The sequence below is a fragment of the Cheilinus undulatus genome, linkage group 8 (assembly GCF_018320785.1).
Source record: "Cheilinus undulatus linkage group 8, ASM1832078v1, whole genome shotgun sequence".
NCBI classification, from domain to species: domain Eukaryota; kingdom Metazoa; phylum Chordata; class Actinopteri; order Labriformes; family Labridae; genus Cheilinus; species Cheilinus undulatus.
In genome coordinates this window covers 22272739-22291904 of record NC_054872.1, presented here as the reverse complement: position 1 = coordinate 22291904, position 19166 = coordinate 22272739, and the positions used below count along the sequence as shown (strand labels likewise).

The window sequence follows — 19166 nt, the reverse complement described above, 5'->3', positions numbered from 1 at the left end:
CCTGTTTTTAATATCAACTTAAAAATCAATTCTGAAATCAAGCCAGCTACTTTTAGTCAAACTCCTCAGTGTGCATGAATAAATTCAGGGAGGAATACACAATTTTGCAGAACCATGGAAGCAGCTGCTTTTTAAATCTTTGCAGTTTCCCAAATGCCAGGAAAAGATAACCTCAAAATGTGGGAGCATTTTGAACAAGTCAAAGTTAATCCCCAAAAAAGACAATGCAAGCTTTGTCATCAGCTTCTGTCATATCAGTTGATAACAATTAACACAGCCTACCACTTAAAATGAGTAAGTGTCCGTGTGCTGGTTTAACTCAGTTGGTGGCTCAGGTGCTCATTTACAGTCCTTGAAGCACTGGTCGTAGGATTGAGCCCCAGTTCTTGCATTTGTTGATGGATGTGTTTCCCTACTCTCTTTCCCCATACTTTCAGTCTCATCAGCTGTTCCATCCACTGAATGCAAAAAGGCCCAAAATAATCTTTAAAATGAGTAAGTAGCCTATTCAATACCATTAATAGGCATATTTAATATAAGGTCAACATTATGCAGGCTAAATGAGTGAGAAAAATGATACATTAGTCCTATCACAGAATCAAGTGTTATTCCAAGTCCAGAAGACAAATAGTCAAATATGGTGGTTTATCTCCTATGTTGCAAATGAGAATGTGAGTCAAGGAGGGGGGGACTTTAACCATATGTGCTTTTCTAGTTATCACCAGATGACAAAACTTGGACAGCCTACATGAGGTTTATTATGGCATATCGATAAGAAGCTCTTTATCTGACTGTCATTGCGGACTGTCACCTCTAAAGCAACACATTTCTGCTCCAGTGTTTGAAGAGCTTTTTTCTTCATTTTTGACTACTGACTCTAATTTAACTAGCTTAGGTTTTTGGCCAGCCATGATTGCAGATATTGTACCTGTAGACCCAAAACCCTGCTGAAGACAGACACAGACTGAGAGAGACAGATTTTTTAACATTGGCTGCCCTCTGACTCAAAAAAAGAGAATATGATTCTTTTCAAAGTTGAAATGCATATTTTGTAAATCAGACCCGGATTCAGTTTTCATTTAGTTGCATTTTTTAAGCTATTTGTGCAACAATAAGCACTCAGCAAAGAAGTCCCTAAACCCAGTTAAATTCTTACTATTTGTTTCCACAAGTCAACTGTGCAAAACAGATGGGCAGCTAGAAGCCAACACTCCACCAGGGTTGTCAAAGTGGGAACCCTCCTTTTGGTGGTGTTTCGCTAATTAGTTAAACAACATTTCCAGAGGGCTGAACAGCAATCTTCAGCATCCTAGAGCCACCGCCCACCATGCCAAAACAGAGACATCCTTTTTCTGACCATCACAGCCCAAACTACATTGCCACCTTCAACAGTCCCAGGCTTTCTGCCCACCCCAGCACAACCCATAATTACACCTTCAACAGACCCAGGCTTTGCAAGAGGATGGGGAAGGCAGAGCTGTGGTGAGGTGCCCTGAATAAAAATGCATAATAAACTATAATTTTGTCTGTTAATCATGTAACATAATGCTTCTTGGCTTTTCTATTAAATATTTATGTTGATAACATCGTAGAATAATTGAGTATTTGCTCCGTACATCCCCTACCTGGTGTATATTCAAAGAGAAACATTCCTGTTCAGATTTCACCCTCAACCAAGTCATTAAAACTGGTGTCAGCAACTTTAGAAAAACAAGTAAGAGTAAGCACGATTATGAAGGTGTCCATCAAAAGAATTAAACTTGAAGCCACTATCTTTTATAATTACAGTACACTCCCTCAGCCATTGAGCTCTGCAGGTTCATGAGAAACTATTGGGACAAGGTGGTAGGAAGTGCAGAGTCAGTGTGTTCAGGGAGACAGACATGAAAATATGACATCTAATCATTATTCAGTGCAAACGACCAAATCGGACAGACTTAACACAGGTGTGCAGTAAGATACCAGATCTTTTGCTTTGATGTTAGGGTTTTTATTCTTTGGTCTAATGTTGGGATGCACAGAGAATGACAAGTTTACCAGGAAGCTAAAATCTTGGCTAAGTGAATAAAAAAAATAAAGTAAGACTCAACCTCTGATTGTCTTTGTGTGCAGGACAGAAAGAAGAAGTATCAGCCTCAACCACAATACCTGTCAATGACTTAAAGCTCATTTTGAGTTTGGCCAGAGAACAATATCTGAAGATGATCGATGCGAAGCTGCTGTCTGCTGCAACCTGTCTGACAGATGAACAGGAGAGCAAGATGAACAAAAACCCAGGTATGGAGAGAGACACACAAGAAAGAGAGAGAAAACTTTATTTTAACATTTCATTTCCAGATGCAGTTCATACATTAAGAGTTGAGATCTGTCAGTAGGCCCATGTATCTTAAATTTGAAAAGAGATGTGAGATTTTAGTCAGCAAGCACAGAGTAACCAAGCTATACAGTCCAGGCCTTAACTGCAAATGAGCTAGTTTTTACATGAGGTTGTAATTGTGGTGATAGCTGACAGAAATGTTTCTTTTTAAGACTCAATATCTGCCAGCCATGCCAAAAGATCTAAAGCATCTACCAAATCCAGTTCTCTTTTGGTTTAAAATTTGACTAACCATGACCTGGATGAGTTACTCATTTTTAACATAATTAAAGGAAGAAAATTCAAGCAAAAAGCCTCCACCCAGCCCCAATCCAAATGTCGAAATAAGTTTCAGCAGAAAAGAACTGAAATCCCTGAGCCCCATTGGAGCAAGATCCAACTCATCCCTTTAAAGATGTGTTGGATATTTTGTACTTTTACATGCATAGTTATGAATAGCCTGAAAATGTAAAGTGCTTATTAGTTCCACATTAAGAAGTTATTTTAATATCTGTTGACTTGCTTTTCAAAATGCATGATCCTATTCATGTATTGTTACACAGTAGAGTATCAGTATTCATTTCACACACACTAATAAGATGACAGTTTCGGAAAAACAATCCCAGTTAATAATATGTAAATAAATTGTAAGCAGTAAAATGAGTCCTAGCCTGCAGCTATGGCTTATTGTGCACAGTGAGGGTGGAAATTTTCTAAAATTGAAACTGGTAAGTTTATAGACCTTCATATCAGGCAAGGTTCATCATGTTGTTCTGTTATTTTCCTGCCAATTCTATTAGAGTTTTTGCACAATAATGTATGACATAATCTTTATTGTGTTACGGTAGAATAGCTCTGTTTTTTTGTGTATCCTCCTGTTTTTATATTCTGGAGCATTTACATATATTAGGCTCTCCAGGATATCACATAAAGGATGTACATGAATATTTTAGGGGGTGAAACAGATGAGTGCAAACATGTAGAGACATACAGTCGAAGGTGCAAATCATGTATTTTTTCATAATCTCTTCCCACCCTCTGCTCTGGAGATGCCATTGACTGCAGTAAACCGCATCTGCAATCCATTAGTGATGTCTTCTACATTTGTGCATCTGCATCCCCTAAAGGTGTGAATGACTTTGTGTGGGCTGTCAAACCGCTGGCGGAGTGATTCATTCTCCTCATGTAACACATTCATAACCTCAGGACATTTAAGGCATGAAGCTCCCTCCTCATGTTAGCAAACCTGCTGTCAACAGTTTGATCACATCTCTGTTCTCTACAGTACATATACAGATGCATCTCCAAAATATATGAATGTATGAGATGAATCTAGAATACATGGAAATGTAACTTTCTAAAGTAAATCACTAGAAAAAATGAACTTTTAAATGATAGTCATTTTTTTAGTAGACCCATGTTTGTCATGTTCAGTAACAAAAGAAAAGTACAGATTGATGAAGTTTAAGGTGATGAGACTTTATCTAATGAAGTTTTTCTTTGCCTTAAGGTCAGAGTATCAACTATCAATCCATCATACCTTATCAAGTGTCATGTTGATACTGGTTGCCTTTTAGGGGTGTAAAGGTACACTGAAATGTATTATCAATATTTAGGTTCAGTACATTTTTTATAAAGTAAGTAAAACAAACATAACCTTTAAGATACATTTGTCTTAATTAGGGTTAAGCAAATTGGAAAAATGATCTAATTGTGATTGTTTATTCCAACATTACAATTGCCAATAATTATTCCAATATTTTTTAAGTTTTTCAACTTGTTTTTTTTTCATCAAACACAAGTAAAATATTCTTCTATATAATAATCAACACAATATTTAATAGATTAAACTAGGGCTGAACAATTCTGAAAAAATATGCGATTGTGATTATTTTGACTGGTATTACAAATTTTGATCTAAATTGCAGTCTCAAAGGGTGTGATCACCTTTTTTATGTATATTTTTATTGTATATTTTGAGGCTTTTATGCCTTTATAGAAAAGAACAGTGGATAGAGTCAAAAATTGGGAAGAGAGAGTTTGGGTGAGACATGCAGGAATAGAGCCACAAACTCAACCCCAACTTGGGCTGCCCGGGTACATGGGGTACGATCTTACAGCCAGGCCCTCTTCGCCATAAGGGACCAATCATTTTTATGTCATTTTCATTTAGATTAAGAAAAACATTTTAAAAAAAGGAAAAGTATAATTTTTATGTAAATAATTTTAAAATTTGACACTTGAATATTTACATAATGTGTAGAGCATAATATTTCTGCTGCAAAAAAAGTTTTTACACCATTATTTTGGCTCATATTTCAGGTTAATAAAGAAATGGCACCTTCTGCAATTTGAGACTTGCAGTATAACATATTGCTTCCCTTTTATATACACTACAGTGCTGTGAAAAAGTATTTGCCCCCTTTCTGATTCTGGATTTTTTTGCATATTTATCACAGTTACATGTTTCTTACCATCAAACCAGTTTTAACATCTCACCAAGACAACCCAAGTAATTACAAAATGCAGTTTCTAAATGATAATTTTATTTATTAAGGGGGAAAAAATCCAAAACCTATCTGACCCTATGTAAAAAAGTAATTGCCCCCTGAACCTAATAACTGGTTGTGCCACCCTTGGCAACAATAACCGAAATCAAGCATTTGTGGTAACTGGTGATGAGTATTGCATCACTGTGGTGGAATTGTGCACCGTGTGAAGTGCAGCATCAACAGGTCAGGCTCTAACGCGTAATGATTTTTTTTTTTTTTTTTTTTTTGTATATTTATGAAAAAATAAAATGTTTATTCAAGAAATAGAATAGAAATTGATTGAATAATGCTGCAACCTACTACACAAAAGGTGTCAAATAAATACAATATTTGGTATAAATTACTTGAAAATAATTACTTTAAGGAAATCAACTTAAATTTCCAATAGCTGAGAGAGGTGCTGACATCGTTGGGTTAATTGAGCTAAACCCTTCTTTTTGAATGCGTTTTGAGCACAGAATAAACCTGAAAATACATTTAAGACATTAAAGTGAATGTCCATCCTACAGTCATGAATGCTACAGCAGACACCTTGGACAAGTAATGAACAACAGCAGCTTTTGCTTGTTGATTAACAGCTTGTTTAACTTAATTGCTGAAATGCAGAAAGAAGGAATTTTATACTGACTGAATTTTCTTTAAAATGTAGACAAAAGGAAGGTGAGGCTAACATGGCATCAAAAATGTCTAAAACTTTGTAACCAGGACCAGGTACTCTTCAGAACAAGAGGATAAGGATATAATGCAAAAAACAAAAGAAATACTGACTTGAAATGTCACAGGACAAGACCACGTGACAATAAGGCTAGTTATACACATTTCTCACTAGCCTTTTTAATCTGTATATTAGTGTGAACAGTTAATTGTACTATAAGACTGTGTGTTTTGCACTTCATCACATATGCTGTTGTGATTTCTGTCCATTGCCTTATTCAGTTGTTGTTTAGTCTTTATTCCAACACCTGTTCTTTATCTGCCTTTTATGTCCTAAACATGTCCTGAAGTCAAATAGCATACATATCCCTATTCAATAAAGGATTTCTATTGCATCAGAGTTTCAGTTTTGACTGCCATTTCTACCCTGGACTGTGTTTACAAGTAATGTGGCATTATTGCTTCTTTTTGCATTAAAATGTGTTTTAATCCCTTGTTCTCAACCATTGATATAGTTGTACATCTGATGCTATTAAAACACCAATGGCATTTTTTTCCACTTGGGCCAGCTCAGGAATGCTAACAAAAGGCAGTTTAAATGCCAAAGGGAGCTTAGTTTGCTCTAGGGTGTCTTTTTCCTAGCTGGAGTTATAGATACTGCTGTTCGTGTGGTGCTGTTTCAAATGCATTAGTAGTTTGAGGGTGTTTTCAGCCATATATATGTATATTGATCCTCACTAAATACTTCTGTCTTGTCCACTTGTCTTTATCCGTTGTTGTCTTTCACTGGGAAACCTCAGAGCCCCCAAATAGAGGGGACCTTAAAGCTCTCGCTTCTTGTTCGTTGCGCGACGGTTTGAGCATACTCTCTGTGGTGAAGTCCTGCTTTCCAGGAGCTCAGATTTGTAGTATTTTTGCTCTGTATGTATTTGTGTCAGTATAGCTCTGCAGCATACGGAATGTCTTGTATTGAAATGGTTTGGTACGAATATGTGTAAATTTTCACCCCTTGTACCTTTATTTCTATCTTTTTCTGCGAACTACAGCTGCTTCATATAGTTGATTGACAGTGTAGTTCACTAAAAACTAAAAAGGGTTGAGCAGACAACTTGCTCAGCCTTTCTACTTTTTGGGATTTTTTTGTCGTTTTAAGCATAAAAAGTGTGTTTAAAACCTTAGCGTTAACTGAAAATGAGACATTGCAGAAGGCAGAACTTCACTGTTTTTGTCGTATTTTGAATAAAAGCCTTCAAAGTTAAGAAAGCAGATGCTTATATTAGTGAAAGTAAATGAATAAGTAAAGTTTATTTGCATAGCACATTTAAAACAGCCTTCAGCAGACCAAAGTGCTTCCCAAGGGAGACAAAATAAAACAGCAGAAAATACAACAGACAGACCTAGTAGCAATGAAAAGAGTATACATACACAGAAAAATAGAATTTGGCTCAAATTAGAAATATTTTTAAGTAGAAACAAAAGCTAGGGATAAAGGTAGGTTTTGAGCTGAGCATCGAATAAATGTAGTGTTTGCGCCTCTGATGTGCATAACTATTCAGACCAGCTAGTAAGCCATTGTTGTATTGCTATTTTAGGTTTTCAGAGAGTTTCTCACCTGCAGGCTGACTGGCCTGAGAGGAGTGTCCTCCACAACATAGAGAACCTGCAGAGGAGACGACAGAAGAGGAGGTAACAAGTTTATCAAGGCATGCTACAACTCTATATTTCTTTTATACCATACTGGATTCATAGTCATTTTTTTTGTTTTTGTTGTTTATGTTTTAGACTTGGTCTGCTGGGTCCAGGCTCAAGTGACAGTCTCCTGGGTCCTAAAGATGGACAAAAGTCCTCCTCGACTTTACTAGATGCCAGAGAACTTTTGAAACACTTTACATATGATGGCCTGCCCACTGGAGAGCTCCAGCCTCTGCCTATCAATAGAGGGTAAGTAATCTTTACTGTGATGTAGCTAAAAAGCATTTAGAGGTCAAATCAGCAGGATTAACAGCATGACTGTCAGACACAAGGGTGAAACAACAAAACTCACACAGAAGTGACCCACAGCGACTGACTTTCAAACATCTGTGATGCTTCAGGATCATTCTGATAAATCAACAGTTAATAAGGCCATAATTAGGATTTGATTATGATAATAAGTGTGTGCCACAGTTAGCTGAAGGGCTTTCAAGAAAAATTATAGAGTTAATTTGACAAAACATTGATGGGCAGAGAAGTCATTAATTAGGTCTAATAATCCTGTGAGGCCAGACTGTGGTTTTAATGAGTGTAATTTGTATTTGTGGTTCATTAAAAGACAGTTGAAATGATTTTCTTTGACTTATTGTTTATTCCTCATCCTCCTTCTGTTTTCTCTGACACCCAACTGGAATCTTTTTTCCCTTTCCTTCAGGAATAATATGTTTCAGCTGTCACCAGACCTTTCTCCTGGAAGAATCAGTCAGATGCCCTTTAACAAAGCCTCAGCCTCACATTATCACGGCATAGAGTAAGTTTATACACACAATACAGACAGTATTCAGCCATGGTAACTGGTGTTCTACTGTAATGGAGACAAAAAAATGTATAATGATCAGTATAGGAGCTTTCAGGATCAGTCTTGTTCTTCTTTATATTTCTGTCTCGATTATTTTTTGTTCTGTCATTGCAACAATTAAAAGTCTCTCATCTTTTTTAAACTAGGTTCTGCCTGGATAACCAGCGATCCTTGGACCGGGATCAGGCCTTTGTGAAACTCCAGTCTCGTCTGATTCGATACGAGACCCAAACCACCTGCACCAAAGAACCCTGTGCCCTCCCTTTTGCCTTGAGCCCCGCCCCCTCCCCTGCTGTGATGTCAGAACCAGGAAGCGTGCCAGATGGAGAAACGCTGCAGAACGCTGATGTAGCTCGACTAAAACGCAGGTCGTGGGACACAGATGTTATCGGAGGTTATCCTCGCAAGAGGTAACACACAGTAATATGCTAATGTTGCTTTAAACAGCGGTGTGAAGGTGAATGATGAATAGATGGATTCACTGATGAGTGGAAAGCTGCCTCAATTTCTGGTGGTAGAAACTGAAATATCATCTATTCTGTGTGTTTTTGTGAATGGTCCAGGCTGGTGAAGTCAGAGAGCAGTGACTCCCTCTGTTCTCAGAGCAGCGGCAGCAGTGGGACACATCCTGCTGTTAGGTCTTTACGGCAACAGCCAAGCAGATCCCAGTCCACGTCCTCAACTATGAGCCCCTCTTCTTCCTCAGCGACAAGACGAGCATCCTTAGGTAAAAAAAAAAAAAAAAAAAAAGCATAGTGAAGTCAAAGTTGGAACAGATTAGTGTCTCTTCTTTTCAGAAGGTACATCATCTTCCACAAAATTTTTGTGAAATCCTTATCTCAGAAAAGATACTCTTCGTCTGTTGCTATTAAGAACCAGATCTGCTTAAACTTAGGGGACAAATTTGCACATTTTTCCAGTCTGGTGTTTTTAAATGAACCTTGTCTATGTCTATGAATTAAACATGGCCTCATTTTATGTCCACAGAAGTGCTAAAAAACAGCTGATTTGAAAAATTTAACCTAAAAATGTATCCATTGACTAGTCTTACAATAAATTTAAAGAATAATTTATAAGATTAAATGTTTTTATGAGGCGCGCCGGTAGTCGAGTGGTTAAGGCACACGCCATATACACAGGCGACCCGGGTTTGAATCCGGCCCATGGCACTATTTCCTGCATGTCTCTCCCCGCTCTCCTCCCTGTTTCCGACTCTATCCACTGTCCTATCTAATAAAGGCAAAAAAGGCCAAAAATAAATCTTAAAAAAAAAAAAAAAATGTTTTTATGATGTATATTGGAGGCCAGTTTTACAGGTTTAACTGAACTGTGGTTATTATATTGAGCTAATGCATCAAGCTATCCATTATCAGCAACAAATCCTTCAGATCAGAGAGGACTAACAAATAATCTCATCTCATTTCAAAAGTTCACCTAAATAGGTTTGACTTTTCTGGAGGTTGATGGAATTTTTTGCCATTGTTATTGTTAAGAGCTTTATCGAGACTTTATTAACTCTTTACAGGAGAATATTAAGTTTCAGTAGTTTCATTGGCTTGTTCTCTCTCATGCCCTCTTCAAGTAAACTAGGAATATATTACAGTTTTTACTGTGCTGATGTTTAAGCTTGATCTGCTCCTCCTGTCTTACTTTTCAGGTTTGGTTACAATTTCTTCTGCTGACAAACCTAAAGCTCAGCAACAGAAAACACAGTCTGGACAAACAGAAGACAAAGCCTCCAAAGAGTCGCGCTCCCAGAAACACAACAGGGTGAGTGTTGGTGTTTGTTTGTGTGTGTCTCTTGTGTGTGTCAGTTTTTGTGCTTACATCAATGCCAGTGGAAGTTCAGAACTCTTTAACTATGCAACCAGCAAAGACCTGGCGACTTTTACCCACCATTCACCTCAGTAGTCATTGACCCTGCTCTGTGATTTAGCACTGTCTTTCGCTTCATGGCTCAGTTGCTGCTTTTTCCTAAATGCTTCCACTTTCTAATGATATCACCACAATTGACTGGAATATCCAGCAAGGAAGAAGCGTCTTATTGCAAAGGTGGCATCCATCATAATATCACACTTGAAGTCACTGAGCTCTTCAGAACGACCCATTTTGTATCACAAATGTTTACAAATGGATGGCTTGGTGTTTTCGATTTTATACTCCTGTGGCCCCGTCCACATGGAGATGAATTCAGGAGTATATGCAAAAGTTTTTTTTGTCAGATCGGTGTTTCATCCACACAGAAACGGCGTTTTGGGCGACTGTAAACAATACTTTTTGAAAACGAGTCCCAGAGTGCACAAATCTGTAAACGACTACCGTTTTGTCTCCGTGTGAACGGCCAACTGCATCTTTCTTGAGACGATTACGTCACACATAACGTAGCTCATTTACGATGCCTGCGCGGGTCTGACCAAAACAGCAATGGCTGATTACAGGGTTGTGTTCATGCCACTGAGCTTGTTATGGCTTTTACAACAGAATCTGATGCTCCTTTTCACCACCACAAAATGCATACATCATATATTCTTAAATCCAACGCAGAGAACAACCAGAAGGACAACTAGGAGAAAGTTTGTCCGTTTTCTGTGACCTTCTTCTCTCGTTTGGTCCATTTCCATAGCAGCAATACAGCGCCACATACAGGCTTGGCATACACACTACAGCGTTTTCGGTCATTTCAGTGGTTCTGTGCTTATGCAGATATTTCCTGAAACCATCCCGTCTTTATGGAAAACGTTTTCAAAACGAAACTGCAATATATCATTTTCATCTCCGTGTGGACAAGGCCTGTGGCAACCGGTCTGATTAAAATGCCTGAATTCAATAATTAACTGGTGTGGCCAAATACTTTTGACCATATAGTATATCTTACCCAAGATAACAACCCTAAAAGATAGCTCAACAACAGCCATCTATCATTCTTCAAATACTAATACAAAAACTGTGAATTCTACCTTACAAATGTTAATCATAATTAATTATATATAATGTTAGATACATTTTAACCTTCACAATCTTTAGGTAATCAAAATTGTTAGGAAACTATGAAATACACCTTCAGCTTCAAGTGTCACCTTTTTACTCATCGCTAAGCCAACAGATGAGCATTTGATGTGTGAACCCTCCCTGTTTGATGGGCTTAAAAGAAAATAATCAAATCTAAATGAAACCAAGGCCTAAGTATATTTCAGTGTTTCATCATCACATAAAATCAGGCTGACAGAATACCTCTTTGTGAAGTGGCACATAAAACCTTTTTCTTTTCTGTCCAACTTTTAGAAAGTCATGACGTTATACGCTTGAACAAGCAGTTTCTTTTGTTAGAGAAATTAGTCACATCTGAAGATGTTGAAGAATTTACCTGTTAAGTAACAAGTTAAAATAGGATAACAGGAATTGTGAGAAATTCTTTTATACATTTTCAAGTCAGAATTTTTTTTTTATTCACTCATTTGCTACAAACTTTTAAAAAATGACACAGTGGCAGACAGACATTTAGTGATCAGCCTTAACATTAGGACCTCTGACAGGTGAAGTGAGAAACACTTATCATCTCTATTCAATGGCACATCACAGCAAGTCGATTTTTCAGGCAGCAAGTGAACATTTTGTCCTTGAAGTTGATGTGTCTGAAGCAGGAAAAATGGGAGAGAGGGTAAAGATGTGAGGGACTTTGATGAGGACCAAACTGTTATGGCTAGACGACTGGGTCAGAGTATCTCCAACCTTGCTGCTCTTGTTCACAGTCAGCAGTGGCCAGTACCAACCAGAGATAGTTCAAGGAAGGAAAACCAGTGAACCAGCGCCAGGGTCGAGCGCTGTCAAGGCTCACTGATGCGTGAACGCTAGCCTGTGTGGTTTAATCCAACATAAGAACTGCTGCTTTACTTTTAGCTCAGACCGCAGAAAAAGTTAATGCTGGTTGTGATAAAGCTGATAGACACCCAGTGCATCAGAGTTTGTTGTGTATGGAAGTGCATAATCACAGAACAGTTGGGATGACTTCTGCCCACTGCTGAAAACACCAACAGTGTGCATGTGTAAATCAAAACTGGACCACAGAACAATGGAAGATAAAACACATCAAGTTTTAGGTTGTGACTTCGGCTCTAAATCCCCCATCTGTGGGATTTGCTGGACAACCAAGTCTGATCCACAGGGATAGAAAGTAACTAATTATATTTACTCTTTTACCTAAGTGTACTTCAGGGTAAATACTATACGGCACTACATTTTAAATGGCATCAGTTACTGAGGAAAAAAAAGCTATAAGACAAAAAGAGGGGGAAGAGGCTTTAGTGATGATGTAAGATTTCCCTACTATCCTTGTACCTGCATTTCAAGGGACAGGGGGGCACCTGAAATTTGACATGAGACTGAACCCTTTCCCTGCATGTCTCTCTCCCCTGTGTCATTCACATTTCTGATTCCATCCACTGCCCTCTCCTATAATTAAAGGCATAAAATACCCCAAAAATATATTTCTAAAAAAGATACTTGAAATGGATCTTTGAAACACATTTTACATTAACTTACTGAGACCTGAGCTTTTGTTTGGAATGCATTTTTAGTTTCTGCTACTTATTTTGGAGAAGTAGGACCTAATACATTGAAACATCCACCTTTTACTTTGTACAGACCTTTCTTGGAAATTTTCTTTTCCATAATCCACTCAAATTCCAACTAATTTCAAAGAAATTTCCTGAAATGTATCTGAAAATACTTAACATATGTTTAATGTCTCCCATAACAAGTACCCAAAAGTTTCTTGAAATATTTCCCAAATGTGTCGGTAAAACTTTATCATAAAACCTTAAAAAAAACAATAAAAGTTCCCAAAAAATTCCATGTAAATTCCTGAAACTTTTTCAGCAAATTACCTTTAAATTGACTATTAAGATTCCCAAAAGTTTACAAATTAATTCCCCAAAATTCCATCAGATGTCAGAGACATCCAAACAGATTCCTCACACGATTGAAGCATTAAACTGTAAAATATACAAGATTTCAAAAATTTTCCAAATTGTACAAATATTTACAACACCAGCCAAGTTAGATGTGGAATAATTGTTCATTAATCGTTATCGAGGAAAAAGATTCGATTAATCGAGACTTTGATTTTTTGGGTCATAATCGCCTAGCCCTACTACAACTCCTACAGCGGTGGTCTGATGCCAGCATTCACTGTGTGACTGAAACATTTATGGCACAAGACCAAAACTCCAGATGTACTGTATATCCTCATACTACGGTCCAATAGTTGGGCACAGCCCATAAATCAATCATCAGAAGACTGTTCTTTAACTTCTGTGTAGAAAAATTATCTCTTTTTGATGATAAGTGTGAATTATTGTTGGTTTATTAATCACGGAAAGAGAGAGGGAGAGAGAGAATTGGAAAAGAGCGACATGTGTCACTGTCTGTCTCCAGTTTGATTTTTGCTTTACAATAATGTAAAGTCAATCAGATCAGACGGTCTAGAGATCAGACTGTGGATTGAGGAGGTATCAAAATGCTGGTTGTGATGGAAAAGCAAATCCCCTGCCGTGCTGGGCTGCCGCACCATGTAATGGAAAAGCTCCAGTAGAGTCCAGGTCTTGTTTTGGCCCTGACCTGCCCATAAGGGCATCTACCCAACATCAGACTGGTGCTCATGGTGTTGTGACTGATCAGTACACATTCTTATACAGATGAGAGTAGCAGCTGCAGATGTAAATGTTTTATGCTAAGCATGCCATTAAAGTGAATGTGTAGGCTGCGTTGCTGTGGAAGAACCACTGTGTTTAATCATATCATCTGTTGGCTGCCTCAACACATGTACAGACGTTGTCACTTATGATGGTTTTATGTAATTTTGTGTCAGACCAGAAACAAACCATATGTGGACTGATGCATGACACGCACCAACATCCTACATACAATCTGTGCTTTGACCTTGACTTATTCTGATTTGTAATTTCTATGCAAACATGTTATCATCCAGTATAGGAAAGAACAGTTGGTCCTGCTCAGAAATAATGATAGCCGTTTATTCAGGACAGAGATTAAACGCTGCCTTTCTGCTCCTCGTGAGACTGAATGGCACTGCTGATTCCTCACAATAATTTATGATGTTTCCTCTGAACAGTCACAGTGACAAGATTAAAGGCAGATCTGTTCATTTCAGGAGCACGTTTTCCCACTCAATGCTTGCAGTAAAATATTTGTATATTTGCGAGCTCACACTGTGAATGTGAAGGCAATCTGGGCAAGGACGTCTCCCAAAGTCAAGACATTTCCACATCCTTTCCTTTTAAAATGGAGCTGTGCTAAGATTAGTTTCTCTGAACCAGGTTAGTGTCAGGCACTATGGGAATAAACACACTAGATTCCATGTTTTCTCACATTTGTTCTGCTTTGAAATTATATTTGTGTGTCTGCATTTGCCATCCCTCAGATGCTTCTGGAGGTTGTAGCTAAAACCCTCAAACACCACGGGATCACCGGCGAGCACGAGTGCTTTGAGGCCTGCAGCAAAAGACTGTTTGATATCTCCAAATTCTATCTCAAGGTTGGTCCTTTTTTTAACTACCCACACATGGAGAGTGTCCTCTCTTTGAAAGTTTCTTCATTTGCGTTCTTCTTTACATTGATGACTTGTTCTCCAGCTCTGACCATATGTTAGGTACTGCTACAGGTCCTCAAAACAAATGAGCACGATCATAGAAACACTTTGAAGACATAGTTTTCTTTTTTGTTGTTTTTGGCAATGCCCTTATTTTAATTTATTTGTGCCTTACTACAAACTGCGATCAGGTGTTTCTGTCTGATTGGAAATAAACAATCAGGGAAAACTGCCTCGCATGCCAGCAGTTATGGGAGACAAATTAAAATCCTTTACTGGGGGAAAGTAGAATAAATACAAAAAAGGCTGTTAATCAGTTAGAAGCCTGCCTTCATTTTTTTGTTAAAGATGTTTGCAAAATGTAGTAAATTTCAACAGGTAAATAGTCTTACAGAGAGGCCTATTTTCTGGAACTAAACAGTGAGGGACCAGTTAAGTATTCTGTGGAGTGTCTGGATAATTATATATTCTGTATAATAAACCTGTGGCCTGCACAATATGAGTAAAATGCGCTTTTTTTGAACTTGTGCTTTAGCACCATAACAGTATGAAGTGCAATAAAACCAACAAAAATGGTATATTCCATATCAGCAGTAAATCCTGAAGTTTATCTTCTAGGTGTGACTCTTCTTGTCAAACTCTGGCTGTCAAAAGATGGAAATTTTTAATCAGTTAATCACATACTTTTTAGACCTGATTGATAAAATTCAACTGGATATAGACCTGCTTTTATAAGTAGATTATAAAATGAATTTAACCTCAGAAAAAGGAATTTGTTATGGATTAAAAACAGAAATAAGGGATAGTAAAAAGGTAAATGTTTGATATCACAAGGTATTTATGACTTTTGGCTTGTCCACTGAGCTGTCTGTGAGTTTTTAACGTGAAATGAGACATCAAGGAGCAGTGGTGGACTTATTTTGCATCACTGGGGCAGCAGGAAATGCTGGACTGGCTTAACCAAAGTGTGCTGAACAGGACAGTATGCATGAGAGTGATTGCTATTTTTTTAAAAAATGTGGACTAATTGGGGATCAAATGTAATTGATTTAATTTTATTAATATGATTTATCTTTACAGCCCTAGCTTTAACAGTACCTGTGGGTATTATTTTGTTTGTTGTTTTTTGGTTTTGATTTGTTTTGGGGCTGGGGGTTTTGTCCACTAAATTGGTACCAATTAATCTAAGGTAGATGATAGCTTGTGTTAACTTAATGTATCAGAGCAATTTGATTTTTCTGTTTATTCTTATTTATTTATCCTTTAGTTTAGCAGGGAGATCCCACTGAATCTGAGGTATCTTTTCCAGTATGCCCTGCAGCAAAACAACAAAAGACAGCAGAATAAGAAAAAGCATACATAACACAGTAAAGAGAGTCGCAGATACATTTCTATAAGTGCTGTCAACACCATCGATTAGTTTTGATTGATTAATCACGGGGTGTATAAGGTGATTAAAAAATGTATGCTGATTAATCGCACTCTGATGCCATCACACAACCATCTAAAGTAGCTTTCTAACTCTGATTGGAATGAGCAAAAATTCTCTGTGCTCTTAATCTTTTTGATTTTATGGATAAAATCTGTATCCAACAGATTAACACCAATCTAGATAACTTGTAAGTGGACAATCTGTCCTTTGTCTCAATTTCTTTTGTTTCAGGAGCTAGTAGAAAGTTTTGATGGTATTTAGAGGAATGTCCTTTCTTATTATTTTGTTACTATTACTGGTCTTGAAAGCATTCCTTATTCACAAACTGTAGATTCTGACTTTTATGATGTGTTCAATGCAAATGCTCATATCTCAAGAAGGATAATTATGTGGGTAATCATGCAGCACAAATAAACCTATACAGTTTACTATCTCTACAGGTTTTTTACAGTACATTTCTAGTACAGCACCCAAACAAAGCTCTGCATCGCTACGCCTTGAGAAATTCATACTAATACAGCAATGGTTTGATATTTAATGGCTGCCTATTGGATTATGTTGTGTAGTTTATATTCCCGGGGCTGTGAATGCGTTCTACGTCATGTTTTGTTGCTCTGGTTGGCCTTAAATAGATGTGACAGACAGAACGTTCATCCAATCATTCCGAGATTGTTTTAATTGGTTTTTCCCTTCCCAAACACTGACTATCGGCTCAGATGAATGTGAAATATATTCCATGTAATGGATATGTGAAACAATCTGGTGTGTCAAGTGCATGGCAAAAACAGGAGTACTGATACGGGTTCACTGCCCACCACTACACTGTCACTTCCTAAACTGGTTGAGTAACTGCATTATTAAATTTTGTTCAATTGTGTTCAGCTGTGAACTCACATATTCACATTAAGTTATTTTACTGCCAGCAAGTGTGATCTTCCTACTCTACTGCTTGTTTCCAGGATCTGAAGACGTCACGTGGTCTCTACGACGAGATGAAGAAAGCCGCCAGCAGCAACGTTAAACAGGTAACACCACTAAACACCAGTTTCTCTTCTTTGTTTTAGGGCTTCTATACCTGAGCCAACTTAAAGTTATTTTCTGCCTTTGCAGGTCATTGACTGGGTGTTGGAGAAGACCTCGAAGAAGTAGAGACATTTTAAGAATGGGTGGATTTTTTAATCTTTTAGTTTCGGTTTATTTTATTTATAAAATGATCTCTTTCAAAACATTTGTGTATCATTTCCACTTTTAAGGGTGTTTGCTTTTTTAAAGTTGTTATACAAGACTGTTTTAATGAATGTAATCTTAATTTAATTTTTTTGTTGTTTCTTGGCTATCATGCCATTTTTTTCTGACATTCTGTGTTTATTGTATGTGTTTATGCCAATTACTGTGATGGACTCCCACTGCCCGAGAACTTCACACACTGTGCTCTGGCTGCAGTCACAGAGGGGTTGTACTTCCTTCAAAAGTGGTCTTATTTCCTTTCTGTACTGTTTTTTGAGTTTGTTATTAGTACAAGAATACATTTATGTCTTTATGATTGTACATATTTTATCTCTGTGTTTCACATTTTCTTGGTTGTAACACAATAAAGTGTTTTTTGTGCTTATTTTTGCAGCATGTAACTTCCTGATTATAGCCGCTGCACAATGTGTGTTAGTGTGTAAAAACATATGAGGGAATGTGAGCAGTGTGTGCTATCTGTAAGAAATATGTGTAACATTATCATATCAGACAGCGAACAGCCCAGTCTGGATGGTAGCGGTTATTCACACAGTGAAAACAAAGCTGTGAGCGCTGCAGCACATTATGCAGCGTTGATTATCACTGACAGTCACATTTGTTGTTTGTCGTCAGAACAAACTGATGAGATTCAACCGTCGCAGCCAGGAGGAGCTGGCCACAGGTTTCTGCCAAAACAAAACTTTCTCTCTCTTGCCAAGACAACATGAAACGATCTACTTTTTTGTGAAGTTAAACTTTTACAAACAAACAGGAAGCTTTAACTTCACAGCCGTTGAGGTTTTATTTTGTCCTGGCAAAGAGTGGCTTGATAAACAGAATAAGTATGCAAACACACTTTTATTTGTGTGGAGCAAATTTCTGACTTGTCAAATATTTAGATGATTGTTGTAAAAACAGAAATAGTTTGCTCACATTTTGGTAATTAATGGGGATTATAATTCTCTGTTTTATATAGTGCCTTTTATTTTTATATTGTTTAATCATTTTTTTTCTTGAAGGGAACACTCCATATTAAGACACTGCAGTCAGTCAGTCATTGACGTCAGTGTTTCTATATGTTGTACAAAGAAGAGTTTTAGAGAAGCAGTAGAGTTTTAGAGAAATCTGAGAAATTTCCCTTCGACAACAATGGGATTATATTTACCTTCTCCACATTAATGTGACTTCTTCCTTGTTGTCCTCTTCACTACAGCTGCACTCTGACTAAATTTGCTCACATTATTTTACTTTGCACAGAGAAACAAAATTATTTCACAAAAACTACCAAGGTCAAAATTATTAGCCCCTCTTTAGAGCTGACCTTTTTTTTTTGACAAGAACTGGAGTGAGAAGTATAATCAAGAAATTCAATGAGAGCCACACAGTCTAGAACATTCCTGGCAGAAGTAGGAAGAGAAAGATTTCAAAGAATCTGGAAAGAAAAGACCTAACCTAACCTAAGCCAAGTCAAATGAGACCAAACTAGAGCTTTGTGGCCATGCAATGTTGCTTACATTTGGAGAAGGCGGGAGAGGTGTATAACCCAATGAACTCCGTCTTACAGTGAAACATGGTAGTGGGAGTATTATGCTGTCCGCGTGCTTTTGCATCTGGAATCTCATAAAGGTGGAAGGAATCATGAAGACAGAAGGCTATGTGAAGATTTGAAAGAAAACCTCAAGCAGTCAGCAACAAGACTGGGTCTGGGTTGTCACTTTGTCTTCCAACCTGACAACGATCCAAAACATGTTTTCTGGTTAAGGACTACCTTCAGGAGACCAAAGTGA

The 19166-nt window shown here is 37.6% G+C and overlaps 1 protein-coding gene across 2 annotated transcripts in view; it reads left to right on the top strand.

Moving 5' to 3' along the window:
* The window catches only part of LOC121512976 (MDM2 binding protein), a 53917-nt gene extending 36153 nt beyond the window's left edge, over positions 1-17764 (top strand). For both annotated transcript variants that reach the window (XM_041792420.1, XM_041792418.1), the window contains 10 exons: positions 2113-2277; positions 7155-7248; positions 7345-7503; positions 7970-8065; positions 8260-8523; positions 8677-8840; positions 9771-9883; positions 14553-14666; positions 17112-17177; positions 17263-17764. In XM_041792420.1, the coding sequence (XP_041648354.1) occupies positions 2113-2277; positions 7155-7248; positions 7345-7503; positions 7970-8065; positions 8260-8523; positions 8677-8840; positions 9771-9883; positions 14553-14666; positions 17112-17177; positions 17263-17301 (1274 nt within the window). In that variant the 3' untranslated portion in view covers positions 17302-17764. The remainder of the gene's footprint in view (positions 1-2112; positions 2278-7154; positions 7249-7344; positions 7504-7969; positions 8066-8259; positions 8524-8676; positions 8841-9770; positions 9884-14552; positions 14667-17111; positions 17178-17262) is intronic.
* Positions 17765-19166: the final 1402 nt, after the last annotated feature.